We start from the raw sequence: 17,640 nt of genomic DNA on the forward strand, positions 1-17,640 counted from the left end.
TTAGTCATGAACATACCTTTAAAATGTTTTATTTTAGACAGCGATTCTGTTAATTTAATTGTGTAAAACGAAGGATTCTATTATTTAGACTATTTTTAGCAGACGGGGATATAAATAAATTATGTGCAAGGAAACAACCTTTACAAGTAAATCGAGTCATCTTTTTCGTGAAAGAACCTGGTGATAATGTCCTTGCTTCATTGCGATTTTGTGTCGGAGGGCTTCGACGATCAAGGCGATGATTCAGTAAGATTCTGAAAGTCAGGAAGCCACGAAGAGACTCTTTTCCTCATCTCGGTCCTTCTGACTTCTCTTTCTTTTTCTAATCTTTTCATTGGTATGTATTTCTTCCAATATATCAAAGCCTTTTTCTTCAGTCGCCTACAAAAAAGAGAGACAGTATAACTAACAATTAGAAGTACAGCGAAACAGATTAGAGAGTGCACCAAGAAGGTACCGGGCAATGTCTACGTTTAAGGGCCTGTTTACATGGAGGTGGAGGACCCCAGATAGGTTAGGTAACATGTGGCGGGTCACCCCACCTATCATGTAAACGTGATCAAATTAAACTAAGAGATTGTATGGACCGGTGGGTTACCCCACCTAAGCGGGTTACCTCATCTACCTGGGGTACCCCACCTCCATGTAAACATACACTAAGGTACAGATGTTAAGTGATTTCAAAGAAGAGAGAAAGAGAGAACAAAACGAAACAAAACAACAACAACAACAAAAACAAACAAACGAAACAAATGCATTAGGAGCCAGAATTTTTTCAGTATCATATCTGCTCTCTCGCTCCCAGGCGCCATTATCGCGCGAACAGAGGGGGCAGGGGGCCATGGGACGATACAACGTGCGCCGTCGTGTGATAGCTGCACCAACATTCATGGCTGGATTCTGATTTGAAATGTCTCTTCGAGGTCAAAGATATATGGTGGACTGCTCAACAAAAGCGAAACGTGTCTTCCTCACATGCTTTTTTTCGGTTGTTGTTCGAGAGGTCGCCATCTTTTTTTTTATGGTGAGCGAAAACCTTAGAATAGTTGAATTTTTTTTCGTGGGGAGGGGGGGGGGGTGAATGCAGATATGGAGGTGACTGACCCCTTCCCCACAGGGTATGGCACTCGTTTCTTTTTTATACGAAATCAAGAAAGCAGTGATCTACATCGACCGCCACACAGACAAATAGGGGATCGCGAACAATGTAGTATGCTTCCGTTATAATTTCTGGTTTCTCTATTTTCATGTTGCTACATTACCATTCATTGTGTTCCTCTGCTTGTCTCTCCTTGTCCCATAACAAGATCTGTTGTTCCGTCACATAATCTTGCCAGTATTTAAAGTATTTTTTGACAAGTAAGGATGAGCAATAGTCTTCTGCTACAAGCTGAAGTCTGACAGCGTGTTGACCATACTAAACATAAAAGAAACCTTTGTCAAGAAAGAAGTAATACCCCAACAGCCCTAATATCAACACACAAATTCTCTAGACAGATCTCCATACATTTCCTTAAAGAATCAGTTGAGAGAATTTGATCAAAGATCGAAGTATTTTCTGTTTGGTGATCACTTCATTAAACCCCATAACCTCTTCTCTCTTGTTGATGCAGTGATGATGTTACGAGGAAATTGATGTTGGTCATTCCCTTAAACGGATAATCGCCATGTCAAGAGCGTTGAAAAAATGAATAAGGGAGCTGAAGCAATAACGACGGCAACAGCAGCCTAAACGTCACCCAAAAAGTGAATTAGCGCTGCTTCAAACTTCCTCGCTCTTAATTCCAACTCTTTTCATTTGTCAGACTTTGGCGACTTTTTCAAGGGTTGAATTCAAAAGAACTGTATCTAAGTTCACAAAAAGAGATGAGAAAAAGAAAATCGTTTTCTTGCGCTTACGTCCTCCACAAAATGTGAAATTAGCAAGTTTCACGTCGCAGTTGTGCGACGACGTGAAAGAAATGCACCTCTACAGTTGTTGTTTTGCAAATCTAAACATATGGAGTGTTTTCACTCACGTGGCCAGCATCTATGCAAATTTATTGGAACAAAAGAAAGCGTTTGCATAAAAAAAGACTTTAACTCCCACAGCGTTGGTCTGCGACACCAACATGGCCGCCGTAACGACATGTAAAAACGCACTATTGCTTTTTTTGCCGTTCTCGTTGGCGTTGCCGTCGGGTCGTCGGGGCGGGTTAGTTAGTGATATGTGTTCCCCTACCTTGGAAACACATATCCCTAGCGATATGTGTTCCCACATCTGGGAAACACATACCCCTAGTGATATGTGTTCCCCCACCTGGGAAACAAGTATCCCTAGTAATATGTGTTCCCCCACCTGGGGAAACACATATCCCTAGTGATATGTGTTCCCCTTCCTGGGAAACACGTATCCCTAGTGATATGTGTTCCCCCACCTGGAAAAACACATATCCCTAGTGATATGTGTTCCCCTACCTGGAAAACACGTATCCCTAGCGATATGTGTTCCCCCACCTGGGGAAACACATATCCCTAGTGATATGTGTTCCCCTACCTGGGAAACACGTATCCCTAGTGATATCTGTTCGCCAACCTGGAAAACACGTATCCCTTGTGATACGTGTTCCCCTACCTGGGAAACACGTATCCCTAGTGATATGTGTTCCCCTACCTGGGAAACACATATCCCTAGTGATATGTGTTCCCTAACCTGGGAAACACGTATCCCTAGTGATATGTGTTGCCCCGCCTGGGAAACACGTATCCCTAGTGATATATGTTCCCCTACCTGGGAAACACGTATCCCTAGTGATATGTGTTCCCCCACCTGGGAAACACATATCCCTAGTGATATGTGTTCCCCTACCTGGGAAACACGTATCCCTAGTGATATGTGTTCCCCCACCTGGGAAACACATATCCCTAGTGATATGTGTTCCCCCAAGTGAGTAACACGTATCCCTAGTGATATGTGTTCCCCTACCTGGGAAACACATATCCCTAGTGATATGTGTTCCCCCACCTGGGAAACATATATCCCTAGTGATATGTGTTCCCCCAAGGGGGAAACACGTATCCCTAGTGATATGTGTTCCTCTACCTGGGAAACACATAACCCTAGTGATATGTGTTCCCCACCTGGGAAACACGTATCCCTAGTGATATGTGTTCCCCTACCTGGGAAACACGTATCCCTAGTGATATGTGTTCCCCCACCTGAAAAACACGTATCCCTAGTGATATGTGTTCCCCTACCTGGGAAACACATATTCCTAGTGATATGTGTTCCCATACCTGGGAAACACGTATCCCTAGTGATATGTGTTCCCCACCTGGGAAACACGTATCCCTAGTGATATGTGTTCCCCTACCTGAAAAACACATATCCCTAGTGATATGTGTTCCCCTACCTGCGAAACACATATCCCTAGTGATATGTGTTCCCCCAACTGGGAAACACATATCCCTAGTGATATGTGTTCCCCCAAGAGGGAAACACGTATCCCTAGTGATATGTGTTCCCCTACCTGGGAAACACATATCCCTACTGATATGTGTTCCCCCACCTGGGAAAAACATATCCCTAGTGATATGTGTTCCCCACCTGGGAAACACGTATCCCTAGTAATATGTGTTCCCTTACACGGGAAACACGTATCCCTACTGATATGTGTTTCCCCACCTGAAAAACATATATCCCTAGTGATATGTGTTTCCCAACCTCGGAAACACGTATCCCTAGTGATATGTGTTCCCATACATGGGAAACACGTTTCCCTGGTGATATGTGTTTCCCCACCTGGGAAACACATATCCCTAGTGATATGTGTTCCCCTACCTGGGAAACACATATCCCTAGTGATATGTGTTCCCCCACCTGGGAAACACATATCCCTAGTGATATGTGTTCCCCCAAGTGAGAAACACGTATCCCTAGTGATATGTGTTCCCCTACCTGGGAAACACATATCCCTAGTGATATGTGTTCCCCCACCTGGGAAACACATATCCCTAGTGATATGTGTTCCCCCAAGGGGGAAACACGTATCCCTAGTGATATGTGTTCCTCTACCTGGGAAACACATATCCCTAGTGATATGTGTTCCCCACCTGGGAAACACGTATCCCTAGTGATATGTGTTCCCCTACCTGGGAAACACGTATCCCTAGTGATATGTGTTCCCCCACCTGAAAAACACGTATCCCTAGTGATATGTGTTCCCCTACCTGGGAAACACATATTCCTAGTGATATGTGTTTCCCAACCTGGGAAACACATATCCCTAGTGCTATGTGTTCCCATACCTGGGAAACACGTATCCCTAGTGATATGTGTTCCCCCACCTGGGAAACACGTATCCCTAGTGATATGTGTTCCCCTACCTGAAAAACACATATCCCTAGTGATATGTGTTCCCCTACCTGCGAAACACATATCCCTAGTGATATGTGTTCCCCCACCTGGGAAACACATATCCCTAGTGATATGTGTTCCCCCAAGAGGGAAACACGTATCCCTAGTGATATGTGTTCCCCTACCTGGGAAACACATATCCCTAGTGATATGTGTTCCCCCACCTGGGAAACACACATCCCTAGTGATATGTGTTCCCCCACCTGGGAAAAACATATCCCTAGTGATATGTGTTCCCCCACCTGGGAAACACACATCCCTAGTGATATGTGTTCCCCCACCTGGGAAAAACATATCCCTAGTGATATGTGTTCCCCACCTGGGAAACACGTATCCCTAGTAATATGTGTTCCCTTACACGGGAAACACGTATCCCTACTGATATGTGTTTCCCCACCTGAAAAACACATATCCCTAGTGATATGTGTTTCCCAACCTCGGAAACACGTATCCCTAGTGATATGTCTTCCCCTACCTGGGAAACACGTATCCCTAGTGATATGTGTTCCCCCACCTGGAAAACACGTATCCCTAGTGATATGTGTTCCCATACATGGGAAACACGTTTCCCTGGTGATATGTGTTTCCCCACCTGGGAAACACATATCCCTAGTGATATGTGTTCCCCTACCTGGGAAACACATATCCCTAGTGATATGTGTTTCCCCACCTGGGAAACACATATCCCTAGTGATATGTGTTCCCCTACCTGGGAAACAAGTATCCCTAGTGATATGTGTTCCCCCAACTGGAAAACACGTATCCCTAGTGATATGTGTTCCCCCGCCTGGGGAAACACATATCCCTAGTGATATGTGTTCCCCTACCTGGGAAACACGTATCCCTAGTGATATGTGTTCCCCTACTTGGGAAACACATATCCCTAGTGATATGTGTTCCCCCACCTGGGAAACACATATCCCTAGTGATATGTGTTCCCCACCTTGGAAACACGTATCCCTAGTGATATGTTTTCCCCTACCTGGGAAACACGTATCCCTAGTGATATGTGTTCCTCCACCTGAAAAACACGTATCCCTAGTGGGGTTGGTAGTGAGGTTTCTCCACAAACTCTCCATCTTAGGAGCCTCACCCTCTACTGTCAAATGGTTCAAGAGCTATTTAACTGGTCGCAGGCAATACGTGAGAATTGGCTCCGCCTACTCTGACACTCTACCTATAACTCACGGAGTTCCTCAAGGCGTAATCCTATCACCATTGTTGTTCTGCATTTATCTCAACGATTTACCCACGTCACCGACGTTTTGCAACCTAGAATCGTATGTGGATGACTCAAAGCTATTAATGTGATTTCCTCTCGTTGAGCTTGATGCTGCCATTGAAAAGCTCGAACAAGACCTTCACAGTGTAGCTCAATGGTGCTGTGAGAACCATCTACTTATCATTCCTTTTTTGCAGGTTTACGCATTCTTTGTGGAAAAATGAAAATACTTCTATGCGAGGAAAGCGTATTGCGCCATAAAAAAAGAAATTGCTTCCCTTCTTACCAGGATTATTACTTAAACAGCAAGCTTACGAGCAAGCTTTGTATTCGCCACTCTATAAAATATAGATAGATCTAGGGTATGGAAACAAAAGCCTCTGTTGCAAGGACTCCAGGGATCGTTTAGGTGGAGATGCCCCTTGTCTTAATAGCTTACGTTCAATATATTAAAATTCTAACACGACTCCGAGGCTTTCTGGTCTTTTTTCTATATTAGGATTGGTTTTCATTGTGCTCAATTCTCTTTTGGGAATTGCAAGACAATGGAGTCGTGAAAAATTTGCAAGTTTTGACTCTAAAGCCTCAGAGTCATGTTAGAATTTTCAAATATCGAAAGTGGGCTATTGGTTGGTTGTTGGTGTCCACAGGTAAAGAATACCCGAAACAAATTGGAGATTTGCCCTCAAAGTAGGCTCTTTCCATAGATGTAAAAGGAAGTTTCTTTGATTTGCTCCCAAATGTCATTCAGAGGCGGAACTTATCGGTTCACATTACGTGTCGAACGACAAACCCATATAAATTTTTCAGAGGTGCACCCTCAACTTCTCCCCACTACTTCTATAGGAAATGAATAGGGGCAACAAATGAGAATTCAAATTTTGATCTTAGGGTTTATGGGTTAATATAGCTTTGACTGTAACAAAACGGTCACACCTTTCTCCACTGTCTCCATGTTCTTCGTAATAAAATCTTGTTGTATAACAGCTCAGCAGCTTTTTCCCGTTCCTCTTTTACTAGTCTGGTATATTCCAGCCAGGGATATAAACAAGAACTCAGTAACGCTCTGCTGTGATGTAATGTAGCACGTGACATATTTTCCTGCGTCATTTCTACCAGACGTTTCCAAGGTAACAGACCGAACTTTGTGATAAGTGTGGTCGCATAGTGCTGGGTTGCCATGGTGATTTGTAGTCGATTATGCTCCATCTGACGCTGTTTTTCGAGCTCACGCTGAGAAAATAACATTTCCATGGAAACCGGTTAATATGTTCATTGTTAAGTCAAAGAATGTTGCCCAAATGACGAAGTGCTCGCAGAAACATGCTGGTCAAAAGATGGGTTTCTATAGAATTCTAAGAAATAAAATAGAAAATCTGAAAAAAGCTTGTGTTCGTTACCTCTCTGGCGATGCGTTTTTCCTCTTTTCTTTTCCTAGACGCTTCTTGTTTTTCCGCCAAAAGATCTGCTTCTTTTCGCTCCTGTTCCTTCTTCAGAAATTCCTGTGGCACAAAAACAACACTCGTTATAATTTACTTTTTTTTTGTCAGAGAGTACTTTTCACTTCTTGGCGGATTTACGCTAAGTGCCTCGCGCAGGATAGAATTCTTAAACTGTAATGGAAAACAGAGGTTGTGTAGAACTACCATTTCCACGGGCAAATCCATCGGTTCAAGGTTTGGGTAAATGGTAAGCAAAATTCAGGACTTGTAAATTTCGTCCCGGGAATCGAGGTTTACCATTTGTATAACTTAGTTCCAGTTACCGAAATAACAACCGCGAAGGCCTGAAACTGGTATCAAAGATGGCTTTGAAGAAATGGAACACAAATTTCCGTTTGGAATATTCCATCCTCAAAAACAGGACCACCTTTTCAGATGTTCTGTTACTGCCAGAAATTTTCCTCAGGAAAGAACCAAGAACTCGAGTTCCATTTACTTTCCTACCAGATTTTCTGGAAACTTTTTGTAAATGGTAAACAACCACAAAATCACTGTTTCTTTTACCAGTTTTTCCTCTTCAGCTTTTCTCTTCTTTTCTTCCAAAGCTTTCTTACGATTCATGCGCTCTCTAGCACGTTCCTCCATTGCTGTTAAGAAAAATGGTGGACAAAACAAACCATTTTCAGTGATTATTCCATACAATCTTAATTTGGAGTTTGGTCATGAATGCACCCTGTATTAATTTATAATGTTAACTTCTATTCAAGTGTGTGAGAAGTGAGAGGAGGGGCCTGAAAACTACTACTGACACCACAGAGTGTTGTGATACAGTGAAAACCAGCTTTTAAGAACCCTCATTTTCCAAGTTAGCCTATACAGGTTTTTATGTAAATGATAATTGGCACAAATTTAGGCTGTTTCGGTTTTTAAATAGGATCTTATTTTCTAAAGAAAAAAAGATAAATTGTAGCTAAGAGTATTTAGTGGTATTCAGCTCATTCCTTAAATAAAATGTGTATACCACTACAACTACAGTTGGAGTGATAACGCACCAATATATTCAAAGAAGATCCTCAATTATCTTCTTTGCCCAGGTGTACAGAGTTTTTTTTTACAGATTTTAGAAAATAAGAACCTGTTTCAAATTTTATGCTAAACAGCTGTTGAATAGAGGGGGCCTACCTGGCAAATTTTAGCCCAATCAGAGGGGGGAAGCCGCAGAAAGGAAACAGTTGACACTTACCTAGATGTAGTGGTTTAGTGGCAGGCTTTTGTGACTTGACAACAGCTTCTCTGGACGTGAATTTACTGTGCGAACTAGTTGTGTTACCGTCCGAAAATGTACTGAGCGCCGAACGCTGTGTTGAAATATTTTCTCTTGACTGAATATTGTCTGAATCTAGTCTCTCTACTGACTGACTCTTTGTTAAGCTAAGTTTATCCTTCGCGTCTATTACTTTCTTTTTGTCTTTAGCTTGCGCAGATGAATGAAGGAACTCAACATTCTCTACTTGGCTATAACTGCGTTGTCTCTGTGACTTAAGTTTCGTCTCCTTTTCAGGCTTAATGTTTTTCTTCGTGAATTCCTTAGTTTGTTGATTAGTCCAAGCCGGTTTACAAGATGGCGGTTTATTAATGTTTGTAACATTTGTTGAGAGATTTTCTTCTAAAGGTTTCTCGGCTCTCGTTGGATGTTTATGCGATACTGTCCTCGCGGGCTGGGCGAAAAGTTCGTCCTGAAAAAAAGTGAAAGGCATAGTTATCCTCAGGAAAAGCAAAAGACAAATTCGTATGAAAGAAATTCAAGTAAGTAGGAGCAAGTATACAGGGAAAGCGTTTAAAAAACGACACAAAGAACGGACGCGTTCCAGCTGAATCTGGGACTCACTTAAGGTCCATTGATAAGCCTGGGAAAATTGGACTATTATGGCCCTAATTAAGACAGCCAAACGAGACCTTAATAGTGAATTGAATGTCATTCGTAAAGACAGCCCCAAATTCTGCTCTTAATATGAATCTTTAAAACAGTAGCGATCCCCTCTACGATACGAGCTGTCTACTTTGTCTTAGTCGGTCCAGTGAAATGCGCAAGACACAAAAATGACTATGCGCACGATGTAAGGCACCGTGCGAGGCGGGAGTGGCGCGAAAAAAGAGAGTCTTTCCTTTTTGTTCTTGGGCTGTCTTCCTTGTCTCTCGCGTCTCACAGCTCGATGCTTGCGCACGTGCACTCCCCTTACTAAATCTGAAGAAAAAGAGAGACTGCTCGCAGTCTAATTTCCTCTAACTTCGCTCACGTTCTAGCCTGTGAATGCAGACAAATTTCCTTTCGTCGCTTCTCTCCACTTTAAAAATAGTTTACTTTTCGGCTGGGGATTAGCAACGACCGGAAATACGTCTGCGTTCGCAGGCCATTCACCTCTAAATATATACATGAACAAAGGATAAGCTTGTCTAAATCATACTTCATAGGAAACATGTACCAGTTTTCTAGCTGTACTTGAACTCTGCTCAGCTAAATCATCTTCAATGTCCTGTAATTCTAATCCCATGTTCGTTCTACCGCCTCGCTCACTCCATAGCCTTCCAGTAGCCGCTGCCTGTAACAGAGCCGCCATCTTCTGCGTTTTCTTATCGTGTTCCTCGCGAAGCTGTCTCTCGTCCTGTTCGTGTTTCACAAACTGTTGCCACGCCCTCAGGCAGCGTGACAGAAGACGACGACGGTAAAATGTTGACGAGAGTTGTTCTTTTCTGCAAATGAAAGCAGAAATTTTTGTGACAGGATGGAATCTTTGCAGCCTGATACATTTTTTACTAAAGCCTAGAATGATCTATTTTGTTGCTATACTCAAGCAACTAGGACAAAGAAAAACTGAGTGAAGAATACAGCTGACCCTCCAGAAGATGGACACCTTTGGTACCAGCAATACATGTAAGTGTCCGTCTTAGAGAAGTGTCTGTCTTATAGAGAGTCAATCAAAAGGAGTACAGAAAGGTAAGGACCAACTCCAAGTGTCTGTTTGCCCTAGGTGAGAAGTAAGTGTTAATGCTTGCTTAGGGGAGGGGAAGGTGAACAGTTTTCCAGAGACGTATGATTCGTTGCTTTTATCTCTGTGAAGCTGGTGGTGTCAGTCCAACCAATGCTTTGCTAACCTGCGATCATGCTCTCCCTATATCTCTATAATTTATGTCGTTTTTCCCTCTCGGCCATTCTCCCCCCCCCCCCCCCCCAAAAAAAAAGAACGCCTAATTGTAGGTCATTGTTTCGCAGAATGGTCTTTTGTAGTTGCTTCCCACCAATTTCACCGTGGACTGAATGACGGCACTTCAGGTGTCTGTTGCAAAATGGCGGCTCACGATGCTGCTCTCCACTTTCAAAAGAAATTTATTAGGATCAGATGGGCTTTGAAAGACCAGAAAACGGTCAGTGACAGAAAATATTGTCGTTTAATTAGTGACAGACAAATAATGTCTTTTATGGAGTTACCCTATCCACAGTTTTCCATAAAATGGCCCTCCTTCAGGCAGATTTTTACGTTACGCGAACATTAGCCAAACTCCCAGACACAACTATGGCCAGGTAAAAAACCAGTAAAGATACAAATTTCAAATTTTAAACGAGGCAAGAAAGACCAACCTGTGTTTTTCTTTCATTTCCATGGTAACAGCATGAGCCTCCCTGTCAGATTTGATGTGATTGATGTAAGCTCTCCACGCGTTCCAGGCCCTCAGTTTGCAGCGCCAGTCAGACATGGCACGTGCCTTGCCAACCTTGATCCTCTGAGAGACAATCACTGAATACCAGGCTGAAAAATACCGCTGGACAAGCTGAAACACGGTAACAACAAAACATTTAGGGTCAGTTTCTTAAACGACGTCTAACTAAGGCCGCGTTTAAGAAATCATTGGACCTCCACATCTCTTTCTTAGTGGGTTAATTAAAGAAAAAAGTGCTTTTCCAGTCTACGCTATATGCTTTAATTGAAATTGTTCACGGTAAATGGTGTTCAGATATAAGCTTTGGGCAAACTGAAAATGGCTTAGAACGCGGTTTTGTTGACCCCGTTCAAATAATTGACCACTAGGGTTGAGTTCAGCACTAGTTTAATCCTAACATAGACTGCTTAACGAGAGAGGGGCCAACATCATTGCCCATGTTACAAACTTAAAACACAGGACCTATCCATTAGTTAAACACCTGCCGCAGAGTAAAAATCTTTTTTAGCTTGTCCTCTTTGAATCTATTATTAGAGAGCTTTAGACTCTGAGACGAGGACGACTACAAGTACAAGATTTTCTCAATACTAAGTATTGCTCACCCGTGAACCAGCGTCATTTTGGCGGGAAAAGGTGATGGCTGTTGTCATTCTACTACAAATTTTAGCAAGAATGTCAAAGTGGCGGAAACAAGTTAACAAAATATGTTAGAAGTACTATTTACCATTTTGTGATTGGAAAAGGGTTTAACCTCCTTCAATAAAGATATCAGTACTAACTTTTCTGATGAAAAAAAAAGTGCAATGAAGCTTTCCAAGGTGTTTATTTTTTGAGAGTCAAATCTTGTTCTCGTAGTCGCTGTCAACATTGAATCTAAAGGTCTCTATTAGACCTATTATTCGATGCAACAGGCTTGAAAAAGGTTTCACTTTTTCTTGCCTTTATGATCATCATTATTTTCACTGCTATAAAATGATTACGCAATTAAAGAAATGAATGAAAAAAAAAACAGCTCTCGGGTGTAAGTAGCAGAGGTTGGTGGTTAACACACTGTTCATACCAGTACTCTGAAATTTGAGCAAAATGTATCATTGACAAGGGTGTGGCCTGTTTCAGGCACTCAGTCACTCACACCAAGCAAAGGAAAGTGAGCAAGAAAAAAGTGAGGCGGCGGGGTAAGTGGTGAGAGTGAAGGAACTATCCTCACTCCCTCCCTCCTTAGTTTTTCCTGCCCTCTGACTTTGCACCACACTCCACTATCAAAACGCCTAGATAAGGCTAGCAAGGATGTTTAGACAACACTGATTACCCTGAGATTGTTACTGGCTTCTTCAGCTGCCTTCCTCTCCATCTGCTCCAACAGCATTTGCCTCATCTCTTCTTTGTCTTCAAACTCCTTTCTCTGCTGTTCCTCTTTCCTCCTTTGCTCTTCCTCCAGGTATTGTCGAGCAAGAAGCTCAGCTTTCTGATCCTTACGCCTTTCACTTAAGCAAATAAAACAGCATTCTCTTTGAGTGTCAATGTATTTAACAGAAGCGTACTGACTAAGGAATTATTTTTTCATCTTGTGCTGGACTGCCATTTCTATGTGGTCATCCAAGCCATAAGGGGTCTAGCCATTTGCAGGGAAAGGGCAGAACCTTCATTTCTCAGTTATTTTAAGAGGGGCGTACCAGTTTTTCGACTATTTTTAGGCCTGGCTGACTTTCATTTCCACATATTTTAAAAATTGCATGCAAGACTAGTATGTACTGACCTCACCAACACTGAGCTCTTAAGCTTTTTAGCTCACCCCAAAAATGCATAATTTATTACAAGTAGTAAACCAAAAATTTGTAGGTCTGGGCCCACAGGTCTATGGGCTGGCTACACCCCTATTTCAAGGCTCCAAGAATTACTCTGGCCCTGGGAACTGAACCCGTGAAATTGCACTCTGCAGTCAAGCACTCTACTGACTGAGCTAGCCCTGCTGTAGTAAAAAAATATATCTATATCTATCTAATGACAAAGAATTCTTAATGGACAGGAGATGTTGTAATCCTATCCTTTTTTGAAAATGTGAAATAGGTCAAGTCGCCAGTCAAGTCCCCTACATCCCTCGCACTCACTTGGTTTCACAGTCCACCCAATCCCGCTTTGGGATTTTCACCACCAAGTTGCTGGAGCAACTTAGAAATAGGCTTCAGTGGTACTTACTTTTCTAGTTTTTCACTAGCAGCTTTCCTTTCCTCTTCCATTGTACGACGAATTTTGGCCATTTCTTTGTTGATTGCTTCTTCCTCTCTCTTGAACCGTGCTTGTTGTTCCTTCTCTTCACGGATCAGCTGTTGGCGAGCTTCTGCTTCAGCTTGCTTACGAGCAGTACGTTCTCTTCTCTTTTTCTCCAACTCTTTTTGCCTTGCCTCACTTTTCTCCTTCACCTAATGACACAAGAAATAATGGACCTCTTCAGCATGTTTATTTTGTTTTTCCAATGAAGGTCTCTGTGGAAGCTGCCCCTTTGTCTCTTCATAACTATGCATTCATAATATGCACATAAATAAGATGAAATTTGAAAGAAACAGTTCTCTAGAGTATTATCACATGAACTTCATTACCAGAAAAAAAAATACAGTCCTTCAATATATTGCATATATGAAAATAAAAATAATGGTTGAAGGTTAAAGGTGATGTAAATATACTACATACAGTAAGTAAAAGAATAAAAAAAGTCAGAGAGCTTATTACCACTACAATGGTAATTTCTTTTCAAGATCCCACAGCTTTGTTTTCTTGCAAGAGTGATTTTTTAACATTGTGAAGGTTTATTGGAAAAGACATACATGCATAATAATATTATTCCAATTTAAATCTTCTGGTATGACAAACACCCTTGAATACAATACCTGTTTGTGCCGAAGTTCCATCTTGGGTCTTGGATCTTTTCGTTGTTTATGACCATCAAACCCCAAGTCATTCATTATGTCTTTCTCTACAACTTCTTTGTCCAGCATTTCACGTAAAATCTGCTGCACTGATATCTCTTCATGAAGATCCTCATCATACTCTGGACCTAAAACACATGACAGCCATGACAAAAAATATACGAAAAGTTGTTATTCATTTTATTTAAAATCATGTACAAAATGTTCCTCAGATATAATATACCAGGTATTGGTTGTCAGAAAAAGAAACCAAGGACACTTTGAGCACTTTAACATGAATGGTTTAAAAAATCAAAATCAAGACTATCCTGGCATTTGCCCTAAACTTTAGAAGGGCACATAGCATCCAAAGATTTTTAAAATACCTACCCTACAAGCAAAGGTTTACAAGTAAAATGGAGCATTAAAATGTGTAAATCAAAAGTCTGGAAAACCAAGACTCCTGGCCCCAGTTGTTCAAAGGGTGGATAACACTATCCACTGGATAAATCTTTTTCCAGTGGATAACACAATTGTTTTCCCTAATTAATAATATTAATTTCATGCAAATGGTTATTCATTTTCATTTAAACATTAGAAAGACCTATTAAACACTTAATTCTAATTATTGGAAAAAAAATAAAACTCTACAGCTTAAAGCCAGATGAAGGCCAAACAAACGTTGCCAAATTGGTAACTTTGGCTACAATATTAGTTGCGAAAACATTTTTCAACCTGTCAAGGTAACTAGAATAGTCACAGCGTGATGTGCTGTACCATCATTTTTGGCCAGTGCTGCTGCATAATCTTCTTTGAAACAATGAAAGCAGCAATGAGAAAGACCTAATAAACATTCAAAATTTTGAAGATCAGGCCCCAGTTGTTCAAACATTGAATAGCGCCATCCATCAACGGGAAATAAATCACTATCCAGCGGATAGGTATTAGGGAAAACAATTGTGTTATCCACTGGAAAAAGATTTATCCAGTGGATAGTGTTATCCACCCTTTGAACAACTGGGGCCAGGAGTCTTGGTTTTCCAGACTTTTGATTTACACAGTGCTGTCAAGCCCATATAATACACGCATGTATAGGTTAAATAGAATCCATCCCATGACATACCCATGATATTGAGAGATGGAGCATGATTATTAAGACTGCTTCCTGATGTCCAGTCATGTGACTGTTGAACTACATCATCACCATAGTAACCTTCAGTAACAGAGTTTCTGGTAACAGCATGTACGGGTTTACTTCTCTGAGCCCATTTCTCCTCTTTAAATTGAACTTCTAAGTTAAAATCATCATGTTTCTTGTCATGTAACCAAGAGTCCAACAAATCTTGAGCTACGAGCACAACAACAACAACAAAACAAGTGTATGCATCAAATTTATATGCGTACTCAGTGAGGGCACAAACCTGCCGTTGAAATTTCTAAAGGTTGAAGGACTGAACAATTTTCTGAGGGTTTTAAAGTAACAGAAAAGCAAAAATTTCTTTAAGTTATTCTAGACTTATAGGGCAATTTTTCTGAGTGAGGGTATATACACTACATGTTCATGAATCAATTTTCCTGGGCTTTGGGGGGAAAAGAGCATTTTTCTGAAGGTTAGGGAAATCAATGGTGGGGAAGGTGGGGAGGAACGAAGTGAAGGGAGGTGTATATTAATTAATGGAATGGCCCTGACTGACAATGAGACAATCTTGGTAACAAAACAACTGGTAACAAATGAAAACCCTGTTTAGAGGGCTTACCTTCTACTAAGGCATCATCATCGACATGGACTTGTTCCAGAACACTTTGATAGTTGTTTCCAAACACCTCTCTGGCAGCTTCAGTTGAGGCTCGCTCTACTCTCTTTAGGATTAGAAAAAAACTTTGATATACACCTGTTATTATACTAATGTGAATGTTGTGCTTTAATATTTATCCTTGCACTTGACTTGAGTAAAGTTTTTTTGTCGTTAAATTTTTATTTTTACATTGTTTTTGGGTATGGTAATGTATGCTAATGAATATGAAACAAAGGAAAATAGAAATTACCGGAAACAAAAAATATACTGCAACTGTTTTTTTTCCAGGGGGGAGGGGGGTAGGTGGGGGAACATAAAAGCAATTTTTTTATCTAAAATTTTATCAATATCTCCTTTTCTAAAGTCAAATAAGGCTTCTTTCTCTCTAAGAAGGCTAACTCAACTTGAACTTCTTTAACTTTTGTATAACATCAGTGACGTAACATTACCATTGCTTGATTTACTCCATTGTAAGAACCTTTTTCTATAGGTTCCTTTTCTAGTACACCAAAGACAGTTCTGTCAACTCTGTCGGATAATCTGGGAGACTCCAGATTATGGACTGTATCTCCCGGATAATCGCTGCAGTTTACCATTTCTTGTAGACTGGACTTACCGACAATGAAATTTTAAATATTTTGCATTGTTTGATCTATTTTACTGTTAGAATAGAATGTTTCTTCATCATAAACTCTGGTATGCCATTAACACAAGCAATAACGCAGTTGGTGGGAAGTAAACAGATCAGGTCAAATGGTCGAATGTTACAATGCCAACAACATCTTTTTCATGCGTTTTGTATCATCACAAATATTCTTGATGATCCGAAACAACAGGTATTTTTTGCACCAATGACGTCATGTGCTGTGCATTATGTTGTCATCTATTATCCGATCGCTATCAATTTTCAATATTTGAAGACGTGGGGGGCGGGGGTTGACAACCCTGCGCGAATGAGTCCTATCGTTCGCATCAGACGAAGTATAACGGTTCTAAAAACAAGAAAAACCGCTATGTTTTAAAAAGTTAAGCCTACCTTAATCCAGTCTTGCACTTCACCTCTTGATGAATGCTATTAAAAGAGGCAAAAAGACTTTTTAGAGCTTAATTAAGGTATTACGTACGGCTAAAATGTACCCAAAATTTTTTAAAAGTATTTCAGCTCCTTTTAATAATTCACGTGGATGCTATCTTAAAGATTTCATTATCATAGAATTCGAATTTCAAGTGAAAAATATCGATTTCCTGTCAAAAGGTGTGAAAATCGACACCTTAATATGCCTTCCCCTCTTCACTAGCCGTTCTCTTTTATCCTTTTAAACAAACACAATAGTAGCACAAGTTGCAGCAGCGAACTTAAGCTTTAATTGCAGCTGTTTTCCTTACCGTTGTCGTCTTTGCCTGTCGGTTCCATTTAAACAAATTATGGCTTGCTCCAGCCATTATAGTTTACAGTGGCTTCTCAGGGTAAAATAGCAGTGAAGTCCAAAACCCAGATATATTTGGAGGTAAACTTAGTCAAACTCTCCGCCATTTTGAAAACTCCCATCATGCTTTAGTAACCTAACTGGGATTTAGTCCTCACACTTGCATTTATCAGGAGCACTGGCACGAGTAGGTCATAAGATTAGGAGAAACATCCAATGAGGAGGGTGTAATGTTTTACCGTATGCTGATACAGTAGATCCCCACTTTATTAAGGGTCTATTGAAGGAAATTCATTTGTTTCGCACGGGGCAGCGCCTACTGGGCATAGCATAACATGCGATATCAAATGTGGTGGCGAGTTTCGCCGAACGACGCCTGAAAAGAGGTTGCCACAGAGCCCGTGGGGAGATACTCCCCATAATGGTCTATATATACGGGGAGGCTCCGCCCGAAAGGAGTATCTTTCTCAGGTTGAGTTATATCAAAGGGTAGGGATTTCACTAGTTGAAGTATGCGAAAGGATAGGGAAATCTGTCACTTCGGTCTGTAAAAAGGCCCAAAACTTAGGGCTCACCTCACAGACCCATTTTATAGCTATGAAGAAGTCTAGAAAATTTTCTGGTTTTGTCATTTATTTCTATTTTCAAGACAGTGCATTTACAGCAGTTAAATGGGATGCAATTGCTGGTTTTCAGTGTCACGCCATTCAAAATAGATCAAAATAAAAATCAAAACC

General features: G+C 41.0%; 1 protein-coding gene across 1 annotated transcript; it reads right to left on the minus strand.

Annotated features, from left to right (window-relative positions):
* On the minus strand, positions 1-16,954 carry LOC140950975 (coiled-coil domain-containing protein 191-like). Its single transcript, XM_073400189.1, has 15 exons — positions 16,863-16,954; positions 16,513-16,548; positions 15,438-15,540; positions 14,804-15,028; positions 13,663-13,829; positions 12,974-13,197; positions 12,087-12,261; positions 10,698-10,888; positions 9,544-9,811; positions 8,304-8,796; positions 7,625-7,707; positions 7,019-7,120; positions 6,555-6,851; positions 1,263-1,417; positions 1-381 (listed from the first exon to the last, which is right to left on the minus strand). The coding sequence occupies exons 1-15, from the start codon at positions 16,917-16,919 to the stop codon at positions 231-233; spliced, it is 2,727 nt and encodes a 908-aa protein (XP_073256290.1). The 5' UTR covers positions 16,920-16,954; the 3' UTR covers positions 1-230.
* Between the last annotated feature and the right edge of the window lie 686 nt (positions 16,955-17,640).

This window comes from Porites lutea, chromosome 10 (genome assembly GCF_958299795.1).
Source record: "Porites lutea chromosome 10, jaPorLute2.1, whole genome shotgun sequence".
Taxonomy (NCBI): Eukaryota; Metazoa; Cnidaria; class Anthozoa; order Scleractinia; family Poritidae; genus Porites; species Porites lutea.

Bases quoted from the DNA above. Each gene is read 5' to 3' on its own strand.
- LOC140950975 (XM_073400189.1), bottom strand. From the start codon at position 16,919: ATGGCTGGAGCAAGCCATAATTTGTTTAAATGGAACCGACAGGCAAAG. The intron at 12,262-12,973 runs GTAAGTACCACT...TATTTGCTTAAG, and splicing joins GCTAGTGAAAAACTAGAAAA to TGAAAGGCGTAAGGATCAGA. The intron at 7,708-8,303 runs GTAAGTGTCAAC...TTTTCTTAACAG, and splicing joins CACTAAACCACTACATCTAG to CAATGGAGGAACGTGCTAGA.